The sequence below is a fragment of the Glycine max genome, chromosome 6 (assembly GCF_000004515.6).
Source record: "Glycine max cultivar Williams 82 chromosome 6, Glycine_max_v4.0, whole genome shotgun sequence".
Lineage (NCBI taxonomy): Eukaryota > Viridiplantae > Streptophyta > Magnoliopsida > Fabales > Fabaceae > Glycine > Glycine max.
The window spans coordinates 12,315,127-12,329,317 of NC_038242.2; the positions used below are offsets into that span (position 1 = coordinate 12,315,127).

General features: G+C 34.6%; 3 protein-coding genes across 4 annotated transcripts; all 3 read left to right on the forward strand.

The window, feature by feature from the left end:
• The first annotated feature begins 700 nt into the window (after positions 1-700).
• LOC100808815 (probable Histone-lysine N-methyltransferase ATXR5) lies at positions 701-4,816 on the forward strand. The gene is made up of 6 exons (XM_003526808.5): positions 701-1,263; positions 1,383-1,463; positions 3,389-3,618; positions 3,753-3,853; positions 3,944-4,156; positions 4,411-4,816. The coding sequence occupies exons 1-6, from the start codon at positions 921-923 to the stop codon at positions 4,568-4,570; spliced, it is 1,128 nt and encodes a 375-aa protein (XP_003526856.1). The 5' UTR covers positions 701-920; the 3' UTR covers positions 4,571-4,816.
• A 4,046-nt stretch (positions 4,817-8,862) lies between these two features.
• Positions 8,863-11,752, forward strand: LOC100305861 (putative 50S ribosomal protein L17). 2 transcript variants are annotated; one of them, NM_001250881.2, is made up of 6 exons: positions 8,863-9,076; positions 9,164-9,218; positions 9,297-9,347; positions 10,812-10,903; positions 10,985-11,062; positions 11,323-11,752. In NM_001250881.2, exons 1-6 carry the CDS (start codon positions 9,021-9,023, stop codon positions 11,468-11,470), a joined length of 480 nt encoding a protein of 159 aa, NP_001237810.1. In that variant the 5' UTR covers positions 8,863-9,020; the 3' UTR covers positions 11,471-11,752. The 2 variants fall into 2 exon arrangements, with proteins under 2 accessions (NP_001237810.1, XP_040871895.1); XM_041015961.1 differs by having other exon boundaries at positions 9,164-9,347; positions 11,323-11,684.
• Positions 11,753-11,827: 75 nt separating this feature from the next.
• Positions 11,828-13,761, forward strand: LOC106798929 (NAD(P)H-quinone oxidoreductase subunit 5, chloroplastic). The gene is given in 5 exon segments (XM_041016509.1): positions 11,828-12,082; positions 12,085-12,204; positions 12,207-12,314; positions 12,317-12,340; positions 12,343-13,761. Coding segments are annotated over 5 exon segments (552 nt in total). The 5' UTR covers positions 11,828-11,871; the 3' UTR covers positions 12,432-13,761.
• Positions 13,762-14,191: the final 430 nt, after the last annotated feature.

Sequence of the window (14,191 nt, forward strand, 5' to 3'; positions counted from 1 at the left end):
TATAAATGTTAAGAAGCCGTCCAACAATTTTTTTTACCAAGCACAACAAAAAAATCTTAAAAATTATTAACGTCGTTCTTCTTTTTTTAGTTGACATTATCAACTTCTTTTGAACATATTGTTTATTAATGATAAAATTTATTAAAGATCAGAAACAAATTTTGTAAATCCCACTTTTTATTCAATGAGTTTCAATCACAATATTGTAATTTCAAACAAAATTTAATTAATAAAAATGAGTATTAAAAAAAGTATTGAAAAAATATATTAATGAGAAAATTAAATTAATCATTAATTATTATTAATTTATATCATTATATTTTGTAAAAAAAAATTCATTTATTAGCTTTTTACCAAGTGTATTACCGTATCAGATATAAAAAGTATTTCAAATTCAAAACCAACTAATAGTTCTAGTGAAATATTTTTTGAAAAATTCCGAAACAAATGCCAAAAACGTCAAAGCGTTGACTGACCAACGGGGCCATTTTCGTCTTACCAAGCAGAAACGGCTACGACTTGGTAAGAAACCCGGAACAGTGCGCATCGTTTTCACGCATAAAAGTTGGTGCGCAGACCCGGCGCAGGATAGCACCACCGTTCACAACGCGCCACGTCATCCTGCGCAGCATTCACCTTCGTCCACCGCGATGCACTACACTCTCCCGCGAGAGCGAGTATAAAAAGCAAAAAAAATAAAAATTAAAAAACAAAACACACCAACAAACTCGTTTTCTTTTTCCCCATTTTTTCTCTTTCTTTTTTTTTCTTTTTCTTTTTTCATTTTCATTTTCCCCTTCCCTTCGTCTCCACAGTTGACGCCATTCTCGTCTCCCTTTTCCAACAAACCGTTTCCTCGGGAATTGAGAGAGTTCTAATTCTGCCCCTCGCGGCTTCGCGAATTTACCAATCCGAGAGTCATGACTCCAGCCACCACCAATTCCTCGCCCTCGGCTCAGCGCCACGTCGGCTTCAGTCGGCGCACGCAGGCGCCGCGCCAGCTGGACGGCGACTCGCCGCCAGTGAAGAAGTACCGGATGCTGTCAGAGATAATGGCGCGCGCGCCGTACGCGGTGGTGGAGAGAGAAACTTACAGCGACCTCTTGTGCGACCAATGCGGCTCCGGCGAGCTGCCGGAGGAGCTGCTTCTCTGCGACAAATGCGATAAAGGCTTTCACATGAAATGCGTGAGGCCTATCGTCGTGAGGATTCCGATTGGATCGTGGCTTTGCCCTAACTGTCAAGGAGGGAAGAGAGTGCGGCGTAAGAGATTCTTATTCTCTTCGTTTCGTTCTCTAAACGTGTTTTTTTGTTTTTCTGTTGTATTTATTTATTTTTACCGCTAGCGATTATGAATGTGACATTGTGTCTGCATGTTTCAGCTTTCTCTCAGAAGAAGATAATCGATTTCTTCGGGATTCGGAGGAGTTCTGATGATGCTAATGATAAGCGTTCCTCTCAGGGTAATGATTAATTTCAGACATGTTTGTTTGTAATCTATACGTTTTATACTAACTTATTATTATTTTAAAAACAACTTGTTTTAATAATCATTTGGCAAAAAAATATCACATTGAATGAATCGAGTTTTCAATTAAAGTTTAGTGCTGTGAAAGTAATGTGGATTCAATTTGGTTTCAGGGTTCGTGTATGAGCAAAATAATTGGACATCAGAGTGTGTGGCTCGTGAATCATATATGTTTTATATTGCTTGATGTGTGTTTTGAGTTTTATTAGAGATATGCATGATTTCATGTAATGATCTTTTGGAATTTGTATTAACGTTATCTGAATGCAGCAAGCGTGTTTGGTTGGGGGGGTTAATATTCTTGAGCCTTGCGGAATACAGTTCCATGGTGGTGGAGTGTTTCTTTTCGAGTTATGCAGGATGTGGGAGTAGTGATGTTTCCATTACTGAGCTCTGCAAACTTTAGGCTTGATTTGCTATAGATTATCATGTTTATTGATAGATATCATCAAATGGATGATTAAGTTGGATTTACCATGCCTATAATGATATGATAAGTAGACTAATTAAAGCTGCATGCAATTATTTATTGTGGTCGTGAGTTGAATGAACAGATAGCTATTAAAGTTTTTGTTTTTTTATTCCTTATATATGCCTTTCTATTTCATGATCTAGACATTAAGATTGAATTGATGAAACACGGTATTGGATGAAAAGATTCATATTTTAATTTCAGTTGCATGGCAATTTGAAAATTATGTGTGAGGCGGCTGCTAGGTCGCATTTTGTGAGCATGCAGATTTTGGTGCAATTTGTCTCATGGAATGTCTCTATGAAACCTAATCTGTTGTTTGAAGGCAAAGGAGGTCAATCAAATATCTAATGGCTTGGCAGTCATTATAGCTGTCTTTTTTTCATGGGGTTCTTAAATAGTAAAATTGATAATCTTCACCTGAAATTATGTCTTTGCAAAAATTCTATTCACATCCACTTGTTTAGCATATATATGCCTTCATGCTTGTAGAGAAGTCTAAATTCCCTTGGCTTTGTATGAGAATGCATTGATACCCCATTTAATCCAAAAGTTATGTGAACCTCCTAATGTTTATATAAAATTGCAGCTAACACTGAACAAAATTTGTAGTAGTTAGCTCTAATTTCGGTGTAATAAATTGATTTGTTCTTAATCAATGTCATAATAGAGAAGTGAAAGTACAATTATGTTTGGAATAGGTACATAAATACGCTGTAAACAATTCTTAACAACACAAATACTAAATAGTCAAGTTGATGTCTCCAAGGAACAATAATAATGAAATGGATGCTGGAGTCATGATTTATATGTAGACTATGGAAGTAGAAAAGGAAAATCTGACATCAATGTAGATATAGATTGATTGAAAGTGATCCATCATTTGGCAACAAATGATGTTGCTATAGCAACTTTTCATGGAAACTAAAAAGATTTTGGCTTAATTGAGAAAATGTTTGTTACGCTCTACATTTTTATGAGCTCTTCGTTACAAGTAATGAAGGCTGCAGAATAAATTATGCATGTTAATATCCCTTTGAATATTTGTTCCTTCAGATTTTTGATGAAATGTATTCTTGTATGCTTTTGTTTTCCTAGACTGGCAAACACTTCTAAGTTCATGTATGTTTTTACTGCACACTGGATGTACCATGAATCTTTAGGTGATTTTTTATTGGTAAAATAGGCAAGAAAAAGAAAAAACTGTCCGATACTTTTTTCCTTAAACTTATATGATAATGCTTTGACATCATGTTCTTAATGTTAATTTGTAAAGGGTACTCTTAAGTATACTTATGCCTCAACATTGTGGGATGTCCATATAATCCTAAACATATGATATCTGATTGGAACTTTTTTTTCTTGATTTATCTGTTCTGAACTTCTAGATGCTAAAAAGCGTAAGAAATGTTCACGACCTCTGGTATTACATAAGAAAAAGAGGAGATTGTTACCATTTGTTCCTACAAAAGATCTTAACCGGAGATTGAAACAGATGGGTTCTCTTGCTTCTGCTTTAACAGCCTTAAATATGGAATTCAGTGATCACCTCACATACTTGCCTGGAATGGCTCCTAGATGTGCAAATCAAGCCTTACTTGAAAATGGCGGCATGCAGGTTTCAACTGATTATTTTTCTTGTAGAGTTTTTACCCCTAGAAATGAACCTGTAACAAACAGGCTAATTAATTAGCATGCACATCTCCACCATTGTGTTCTTATTTGATAGGGTTTTTTACTGTTTCCTGTTAGACTCTTTCCAAGGAAGACATGGAGACCTTAGAACAATGCATTGCTTTGTCTAAAAGAGGCGAATTCCCTCCCTTTATGGTTGTTTATGATTCACGTGAAGGGTACCCATCTTGAACTCATCACCATGAAATAGGAAATCAACCTACGGTACCTTAATGTTTAGTGGATTTTTTCTTGATTCTGTGATGTAGCTATACTGTTGAGGCTGATGACCTAATCAAGGATATGACGATTATTGCTGAATACACTGGTGATGTGGATTACCTTGACACACGGGAACGTGATGACTGTGACAGTATGATGACCCTTCTTCTTGGAGCAGAAAGTTCTCAAAGTCTTGTTATTTGTGCTGATAAACGAGGAAACATTGCTCGCTTTATCAGTGGCATAAATAATCACACACAGTAAGCCTGTCTTGTTTATCTCATGCCAAATTTCGAATAAAAAGAATAGAATATGAGGATAAGGGAAAAAATGAACCAGATCATTTCACTTAAGGTTCCTTCTTGCAGTCCAATTTATGAATTGTTTGGCTTTAGCATGCTCTTTAAAGAACTCGACATTTTAAGATTCCAACTTTTACATTTTATTTTTCATGTACTATATATTGCTAATTCTTAAGTTTTTTGTATTTAAAACATATCCAATTCTGATGCAGGGAAGGTAGGAAGAAGCAGAATTGTAAGTGTGTGAGATACAATGTTAATGGTGAATGCAGGGTCTTTTTGGTTGCCATTCGTGATATTTCCAAGGGAGAGAGGCTATATTATGATTATAATGGTCATGAGTATCAATACCCGACTCATCATTTTGTCTGAGTGGAAGACAAATACATCCTAAACAGCCTAGGGTGGTTGGGACACAATTTTACGACCTAGAGTGGTTGGGACGCAATTTTAGATCCTCGGGAAAGGATTTTATTTATATTCTTGAAAGTTTCAACTAATTGTAGCAGATTCAACAATTTTGCCCCTAAATTATCGCCATGGGCCATTCATTGTAATTTATGCTGTAGAGCTGCCCAATTATGTGGCTTTAGAGATGAATAGAGTACCTTAGAAAAACCTTGTTCATGTAGGTTATGTCTCAGAAGATGAGATATACATTTTTTTTTTCAATACAGTTTCAAGGAATTTAAATGATTCTCAGATTTTTACTTTGAAGAGATTGCATTTGATCTTTTTTTTTCCCTTTCCTTAGCTTTTATTATTTCTTTAAATGAAATATTGGTCGATTCTGTTTTGTATGCCAACCTAAGCCCTCAGAGATGAGGGGTATGAATACACTTGAAAATGCATATATGGAGATCTCTCTATTTTTAAGTGTTTTTTCTTGTAGTTAAAAGAAAGGCTGGACATGTGTTTGCTAAATTTTATACGCTTAGCTACCTTTATAAGATGCAATGAGTATTCTCATGCTGATATTTCGATTTTTGAATGAAATTCATGTTGGAAATTCAGTAGCTGATACACTGAAGTCTCTACTGCACTTTTTCTTAGACTTCGTGGGGCGTGTAGATACATTTAGTAAATTATAATTTTTTGATTTGTATGCCCTCTATACCAAGTTCTTCTTTAATTGAGGATACCACATTGACTTGTAGTTTAACATGTGTGCATTCTATTTGACTTCCCGTTTATACGTGAGTTAGAGAGAATAGCAGAATTCTTTTACTTCACCAAGATCTTAATTTTGGATTTTGATGTTTATAAGGACTTTTTAATTGGGAATTTTAAGATTATTCGTTGAAAACTACATTTATTTATTCTTGGATAGGACATTCATTTGTTTATCCTTTGTTAGGTCATTACTGTGAATGATTTATTTTATATAGACATGTAAATGCCCCACACGCAAAAGCTTGAGGGCCCTTAGCTTGATTTTAAACAAGATTATTTTTTCTAGGTTTTTTGTTTTAGTCTTTTAGATCTCTCTTCCTTAGTAGATTCATAGGTTGCTGCTATATTTGGTAGATTGCCTAATTCGGGTATGCTCGGAATATTTTTCTTTCCAAAAACAAATTGCATCTTTTTTTTTTTGGTAGGACGAACTACTTCAGTTCTTGTCTACAACTTTGATCAACAAAGGTATCAGGAGTGCAAATCTTCTGGTTTCAAATAAGCCACTCTTGCATGTATATCTCATAGAAAGTCCAACAACTTATAACACGCATCACATATAAAATAAAATGCATGTTTGGGTATCTGTTGCAAACGAATGTTGGTGGTAAAAATAAAGTTTGTAAAAGCATCCACACCCTTCCTTTTGGGTTCAGTTTGTGGTGAACCACTGAATTTGGTCTCAAAATTCGTACATAACAAGTTATATTAGAAACCAAACAAGCTCAAATTCAACTTTCCTACTCAGTTCAAAAACCTTGTGGAGAATTAGCAAAGTTGAAGTTTGAATAGAAAATATTTCATATATGAATAGTATTGTGTTAAGTAGGATCATTTCTCGTAAAGGATTCCGATGGTTCTAAACAAAACCAAAATTAATTAAAAAAACCTAAAGCTGCATATATGCATGAAAGCTCAAAGCTGTATAAAAAATAAAAAATAAAAACTCTAGCACTAAATCAGATTTCTCATTCCTGCCATGTGATAAAACAACCAACTTGAGTGAAATAAGGTAAGTGCTTAGTAAGAAAGAATGAAAATAAGGTAAGTTGTTTAACAAGATGTAAGATTCAATTTGTCATGTTTTGTGGGGATGTCTACCTTTATCATTGTCAGCATCTAATCAGGTTCAAGGATTTCGGTCTAGGCGTTTAATTTGCCCGGCCGCAAAAGAATAAAAAGTAGAGTCATCTCAGAAGTCATCTAGAAAATTTATTGCATTAGTGCAAAGGTTCTATCTCGACAAGGCCATGCTTGGTTGTTTAGATATGTAACTCTTAACCCCACCCTTGAGAACCATCTATTCCAGATTTGGTGAGCAAATCTACATGTAAACAATAGGTGTGGGCTAGTTTCATGAGCTCCATGCCACAGGGCGCATAAAGAATCCTCTTCCCCTAGTTGAATATTTCTTTTTTGGAGATTTTCTTTGGGCGGTAATCTATTGTGAATCACCCTCCAAAGAAAAAAAAGAAAAAAAAGATATAATGCATTTACTTTTAAAGGGATTTTACATTTTCATATAGTTATGAAGTATTATATATCATAAATTTATTTACTTTTATTAATTATGTTAAAAATTATACTTATTATAGATACAAATCAAAAGTGTTTTTGAGAGTTTTTCTAATGAAAATATAAAATTATCTTTTTTCAATAAAAAAATTCTCAAAAATATTTATATCCTTGTATCCAAATATACTTTTTTTTTATTATAAATTGACAGAATAATTTTTTGTTTTACAATAACAGTGCACACAAATTAATCTTAAAGAAAAAAAAGGAATATTAGATGGATGAGGAAGAAAAACACATTTTTTTTTTTAATTTTCACTTCACTTTATCCCGTTTTAAACAATATAAATGAAACTTGTTACGTTTGGAGTCTCCAAAACTCAATTCACTTGAATTTCTTTAATATAAAAATAAAAATTAAAAAACCACAATTTTGATCATGTGTTTTTTCTTTGGATAAACTATTCTTTTGTTTCCTTAGATTTAGTGGTTGAGTTTTAACATAACCTTAAAATAGTAGAATTGTCTCAGTTGAGAATATTTGTGGTCAAAGATGAATCCAAGACCCCTAGTTAAAATAATAATAATAATTATTATTGTTATGCATATAAAAATAAAGTCACGAAATATTTAAATCAAATGCTGTGGGCTAAAAAAAATGAAATAACTAGCTGAATTAAGCATAAAAGTATTTAGTAAACTAAAAAAATAAAACTTTAAGAAAAAAGCTAGCAAATAAAACACAAAAGTTGATGAAAATTACGAGCAATGGGTTCAAATTATATAAATAGGGTGGTGGCAGGAATGATTTTTTTTTTTTTAAGTAATTTAAAAAAAATGTTTGTCTTCATGTCTCTCACTCATCAACTTCGCTGTGGCGCTTCCCCTGCCCCCATCGATAGTAGATGCGGCGGCAGCGCACGGCAGGTAATCCCGTTCTCAAAGCTGCAGAGGTTGAACTGCATCCTTCTCCTTTCAACGAGCCACCCACCACTTCCGAGGAAGATCTCCCACGCACCTTCAGCCCCAGCACTCTTCCTCCGAATCCGAAACCGAATCACACTCTTCCTCCGCTTCTTCTGTAGTTTCGTTCACGGTTTCGAACATCAAACGCGTGAAGTTTGCTTGGTTTGAGATATTGGCGGTGTTGGACATGCCAATAGCAGGTCTTGTGTCTACGGTGGAGAAAAAGGAGCGGTTGAAATAGCGAACCATGCACTCCTTTGGACAAGGAGCACTGTAAGTCTGATGATAGTTTCTGCGTTGCGTTTATAACGCACTGTCCACACAGCTGAAATGGGACGTCACCCCTGCACATGAAATGTCCATAGACAGTGTCAGAGGTCAGTGTGGAGTTGTAGAATACATTGTTGGCGGCGGCGTTGGAAGATAGTGAAGAGAAGAGGCTCCTAATGTTTATTTGGAAGGTGATGTTGGCTGTGGTTTCGTTGCTTAGACAATCATGGGAAAAGGGGTAGTACTTTGGGAGAGAAAGGGGCCAGCAGATAGAAAAAAAAAATTTAACATGCAAAACCATGATGTTTTTTATTTTTAATTTTTGTTGACATGTAATTTCACTCATACAAAAATTACACATAATATAATATCACAAGTTGGTATGTTTATTGGTCATATAAGCATGTTAATGATTATCAATTAATAACAAATATTTAAGACAAAATTTTTAAAATATTAAAAATTCAATCTATGAAATAAAAAATTATTAGAGACAAAACACAAAAAATATATATTTATTAAGGATTAAAAGTATATTTAATCCTTTAAAAAATCATTTTTTGAGTTTATAATTAAAAATAATTTTACTTTTTCATAATATAAATTATTTATCATAATTTATATTTAAATAAAATTATTACAAATTTTAATTATAAAACAATTTATTTATTTAAAAATATTAATTTATTCAAATTTTAATTATATTAAAATAAATAATAAGAGTTGTACACTCTCTCTCTCTTCAAAACACAAAATCTTGGGCTGTTCAACAAGCCCAGCATCAGAACTGAAGCGGAACCCTTCTTCTGCGCCAGTTCCAGTGTCCCACTGTGTGCAGAGTGCAGTGATAGAAATCTAGCTACCTAGTTAGGGTTAGGGGTTCTGCGTTTCTGCGAAGATGACTAAGTTCAGGAAATTGGGTCGACCCACCGGTCACCGAATGTCCATGCTCCGGTTAGTTCATACTTTCACTTCATTCGTATTTTTTTTTGTTTCATTTGGTTTGCAGAGAAGCTGAATCGTGTGTTCCCATTTATCTAGAACCATGGTCTCGCAGTTGGTGAAGCACGAGCGCATCGAAACTACTGTTGCCAAGGTACCAATCAAAAAGCGACGTCGTTTGCGACTCTGTGAATTTCAGATTGCACATAACGTGTTTGTAATTTGGTCGCAGGCGAAAGAGATCAGAAGACTCGCGGATAATATGGTGCAGCTTGGAAAGGAGGTTTGTATGATTTTCTTTATGATTCTAATTCTAATTCATGTTGGGGTCAATTGATTTGCACTGTGAGTTTAACTGTTTGTGTAGCTTCTTTTGATTTGTGTTCAAAAGATGGGTTTTGAAACAGGGACGAATCTGTTAAGGGGTGGTGGTTGATGTGTGAAATTGTGGAAATGTGATTACCTTTTCTGTTTGTTCAAGTTGTACTTGGTGCATTTATTTCAATATGCATTTTGAAATTTATTTGAGCTCTGTATTTGTTAGTGGCAACTGTTGAAGTGCTTGTACGGTTGCTACTTGGCGTTGTGGGGGAATGACTTGACGGGTTTTGGTCATTCTGCCATTCAAATTTCCTGGTATGCAATGGTTGAACGGGAATATATGGTTTGGAGGGGTAAAATAGAATTTTTAATGTTAGTTTCGCTCCTACAGTTGTGGAAGCTCTCATTGTTGGGCTATGGTATTGCAGCCATTTATTGGCAGCAACAGATGAGAAATTACTTATCTTTCAAACCTATCAATTGGCTTTTGGTTTTTAGGACAAGTTAGGTCTGTGAGTCTACCTCAGTTTTTTTTCTTCTTTTTGCACCTGTTGACCTTGTTTTTTTCCTCCTTCAATTCAGTAGGCAATCAGGGCATATGACAAGTTGGGGTTTGGGGGAGGCGGGAGGGACTGAGTATTGGGAAAAATCCAAGTCTCACATTGGCTAGAGATAAAGCCAATATAGAGTATATAAGTGGGGGGAAAGCCTCACCCTATGAGCTAGCTTTTGGGGTTGAGTTAGGCTCAAACCCTTATTCTAAGATGGTATTAGAGTTTATCCTAGATCCATTAAATGGATCACCCATCATGCACCAAGCCCAAAAGTGTTGAGCGTAAGGGGGTGTGTTGGGAAAAATCCAAGTCCCACATTGGCTAGAGATAAGGCCAATATAAAGTATGTTAGTGGGGGGTAACCCTTACCCTATGGACTAACTTTTGTGGTTGAGTTAGGATCAAACCTACATTCTAAGACTGAGGGAGTCCTCATTTGTGTTTTCTTTCCCTTTAGTATTCATTTGATTTTGTCAAACATTGTATTGTGAACTGTGAAGTAAACTTGTCCCTATATGATGAGTTAATTTGCATGAAAAGCATAATCATGTTTTCTGTTATATGAACTATTATGCCTTGTTATTTACTTTCTACAAGGCTGTTTGTTACAGTTTACATTTGTCTGATATTGCATTTTTCCTCTGCCATAAAACTATGGCTGATTTTTGGCCTGCTGCCATATTCCATTTACTCCACTTCTGATTGCTTGTGCCAACACGCTTGTCAGTATACAATTGACTAGAAACAAAAAAGAAAATTCACCTTGGCCTTGAGAATGAACTCCTTGTCATGGTAGCCCTTTTTTCATTTTCATTTAGCTTGATTGCTCATTGCTGGGATTGGCCTATAATTTACATTATAAATTATTTTAGGGATCCCAACATGCTGCAAGACAAGCTGCTAGTTTTGTGCGAGGAGATGATGTCATTCACAAGTTGTTTACAGAACTAGCTTATCGGTACAAGTAAGTAATAAACCTGATATAATTTCAGTTGTCAGTTTATGGTAGTTAGCTGTAACACTGACCAGAGATTATGTTATGCAGGGATAGAGCTGGGGGATACACCAGATTGCTTCGGACCCGTATTCGAGTGGGTGATGCTGCACCGATGGCCTATATCGAGTGAGTACATTGCTACTTACTTTTTGATAGTCTAGTTTTACTGTTTTAGACTCATTTTTTAGGTTCATTTGGGTAACCCACCCCACTTGATTTCACTTAAGAAGTGATTGTTTTCTCATCTTCTTGATGTTGTCTGTCTGCCTAATATGTTGTGTTGTTACTTGTTATAGTTTAATCCTTCAAACCTTCGAAGTTGCTTAGAATGAAGAGGTTGAAACTGAAACTTCGTATTAAAAAAAAAATTATATGCTTTGAAACAGGTTTATTGACAGAGAAAATGAGCTTAGGCAGGCAAAGGCACCGACTCCTCAGCCACCACAGAGAGCACCCCTTGATCCCTGGACACGTTCTCGTCTCAGCAGGCAATTTGCTCCTCCTAAAGAGGATAAATCTGGATCTGATTTGTGATTATATCAAACGTAATGCTGATACTGTTTTTCCCCCCATAGCATGAGATATCTGAATTTTGGCCTTGCTTATTTTATCTATCTTCACATGGTTTGAAAAATAAAACTATTCTCTGCTTTCTACTAGAGTAAAATGTTTATTGCTATGTAAAAACAATTCGACTTTATCTGTAATTGAGAAAAGGAAAAGAAAAATCTCAGAACACCTTTATCTATCCGAGTTTTGATGCTGAGTTTACTTATTTTTTGTTTAAATGGAATTCGATAGTTTTATTGTAATCCCAGAAAGATAGTGAATTGTGACTTGTCCTTGACCTGAGAACTTAAGAATCCCTTCTCCCTCTTTGTGGCTCAGCCTCTAAATCCGCCCAATTTCCTCTTCATGTATGGCTACCAGATGCTATGGAAGGGCCTACTCCAATTTCCGCCCTTATACATGCTGCTACTATGGTAGGTTGCCGCTACTATGGTAGGTAGCCGCGGGAATTTTTCTTAATAATGAACGGAATATCTTTTATAGGTATAATAATGGTAGTATTAGGAGCTACCTTAGCTATTGCTCAACAAGATATTAAGAAAAATTTGGCTTATTCCAAAATGTCTCAATTGGGTTATAAATGGTAGCTCTCGGTATGGGATCTTATCAAGCTGTTATATTTCATTTGATTACTCATGTTTATTTAAAAGTATTATTTTTAGGTTCTCGATCCATTATTCATTCAATGAAAACTCTTGTTATATAATTCTTATGGGCAGCTTAACAAAACATGTACCAATCACAAAAATTTCTTTTTTAGTGGGTATGTATTCTCTTTGGGGTATTCCACCTTTTACCTGTATTTGGTATAGGATGAGATTCTTAATGATAGTTGGTTGTATTCACCCATTTTTGCAATAATAACTTGTTGTATAGCAGGATTAGCTGCATTTTATATGTTTTGGATCTATTTACTTGTTTTTGAAGGATTGTTCACTCTATTCAATATCTTTATGGGAGAAGAAAGAAGTAAAACATCAATTAAAAAATATTTTTTTTTCTTAGTTTTACTAAGAATGAAAAATAATGAAATGACTTCTCTTTTTATCTCGAAGATATATCCACATTGGATTAATCAACATGTCAAAAACATAATTTGTCTTTTTTTATATTAAGTATTTTGGCACTAAAAAGACTGCTTGTTTATGTCCTAATGAATCGGACAATATTATACGATTTTTTATGCTTGTTATCTTTACTTTATTAATTGGAACCAAAGGAATAGATTTGGATATATTATCAAAATTGTTAATCCTATTTATAGACCTTTTACATAATAATTCAAAATATTCTGTGGATTGGTATGAATTTTTGACCCGTATCTTGAGCCTAAATCAATAACTTATTACGCAACCTCGTACTGTTACCTCCTTTCCCTTATTTTGTGAAGAGGATTATTGCAAGCATTCGGGTGGTGCTGTACATCTGAATAATTGAACTGTTACGTTTGGCAGTTGAAAATCCTACAGCAGATCCGTTGCTCTGTTTGCTTATGGGTTTTCCATAATTCTAACTGCCTTCCATGACAATGTGTAAGTGTAACGCTGGAAGCACTTGTGATCAACACTTGTCAATAGGAAAAGAGAGAAGCTTGCATGCTCAGGAACACACAGATAAGTTGTTCAGATATTAATTGGAAGCCAACAACAGGAGCAATTTTTAAGGGAGAAAACAAAGCTCTAATAACTTTTGAACTATTTTTTTTATCCACAGATATCGAAGACAAGTATCGGAAAGTTTATAACTTTGAGTTATATCTCCTTTTAATGATTGAACTTGCACTATTATGCATCTCTATTATTTTTTATATTAAGAATATGCATATCCATAAGAAAAACGGCATGATAAGTAATCAGGCCCTATTACCTAGAACATCAGACATGGTAACGAGTTTGATGTTTCAAAACTAAACCTTAACCTTGTTAATTGTTAGTATGTATATTATTTTAAGTGCGGAGGGACAGCCCAGTCATGTTCGTATGCCCACGCATAATTATGGGATAACATGTAGTAGGTTCTTTGATTCATTTCTCTATTTTGTTGAATAAGTTTCCTATCTTTTCTAATGGACAAGGAATGAAAAGAACAAAGTTTTTAAGTGGTCCCTTACTCTGCACTCTCAGATGTCAAAACTCAACCTTTCCTTAACAATGGAAAGCAAATGGATAGAACTAAGATGCACAAAATCTGCTTCGTCATGATCCACAAGCGTACAAAAAGATAACCTTTACCGTTGAGTTGCTTATTGCTTTGCTTGCAATACAGTATACGTACTTCTTCACGTCTCCATATTCCTTATCTCATGCCATCACAGTATAGAGTATGAAGAATTCTATATTCATCAATGGTTCAATATATATATATATATATATATATATATGTGTGTGTGTGTGTATATATTGTAATTGTTATGGGATGGGAATTGGGATGGAGAAGAAAGAGATAGAAATAAAAAGGAAGAGAAAAAAAAGATGTTATTAGAAAAGAAAGAGTGGGTGTAAAATGAATGTGAAAGAACCTTCTCCCCTTATTAAGATTATATAATGTTGTTGTAAAATTATGGCCAAAACTATATATATGAGCAATAATTTTAAATTCAGAAGTTAAGTGTATTATGACAACTTATGTAAGGTAGAATTTAGTTTTTAGGGTGCAATAATGAAAAAGTTGACAGATAAGTCATAT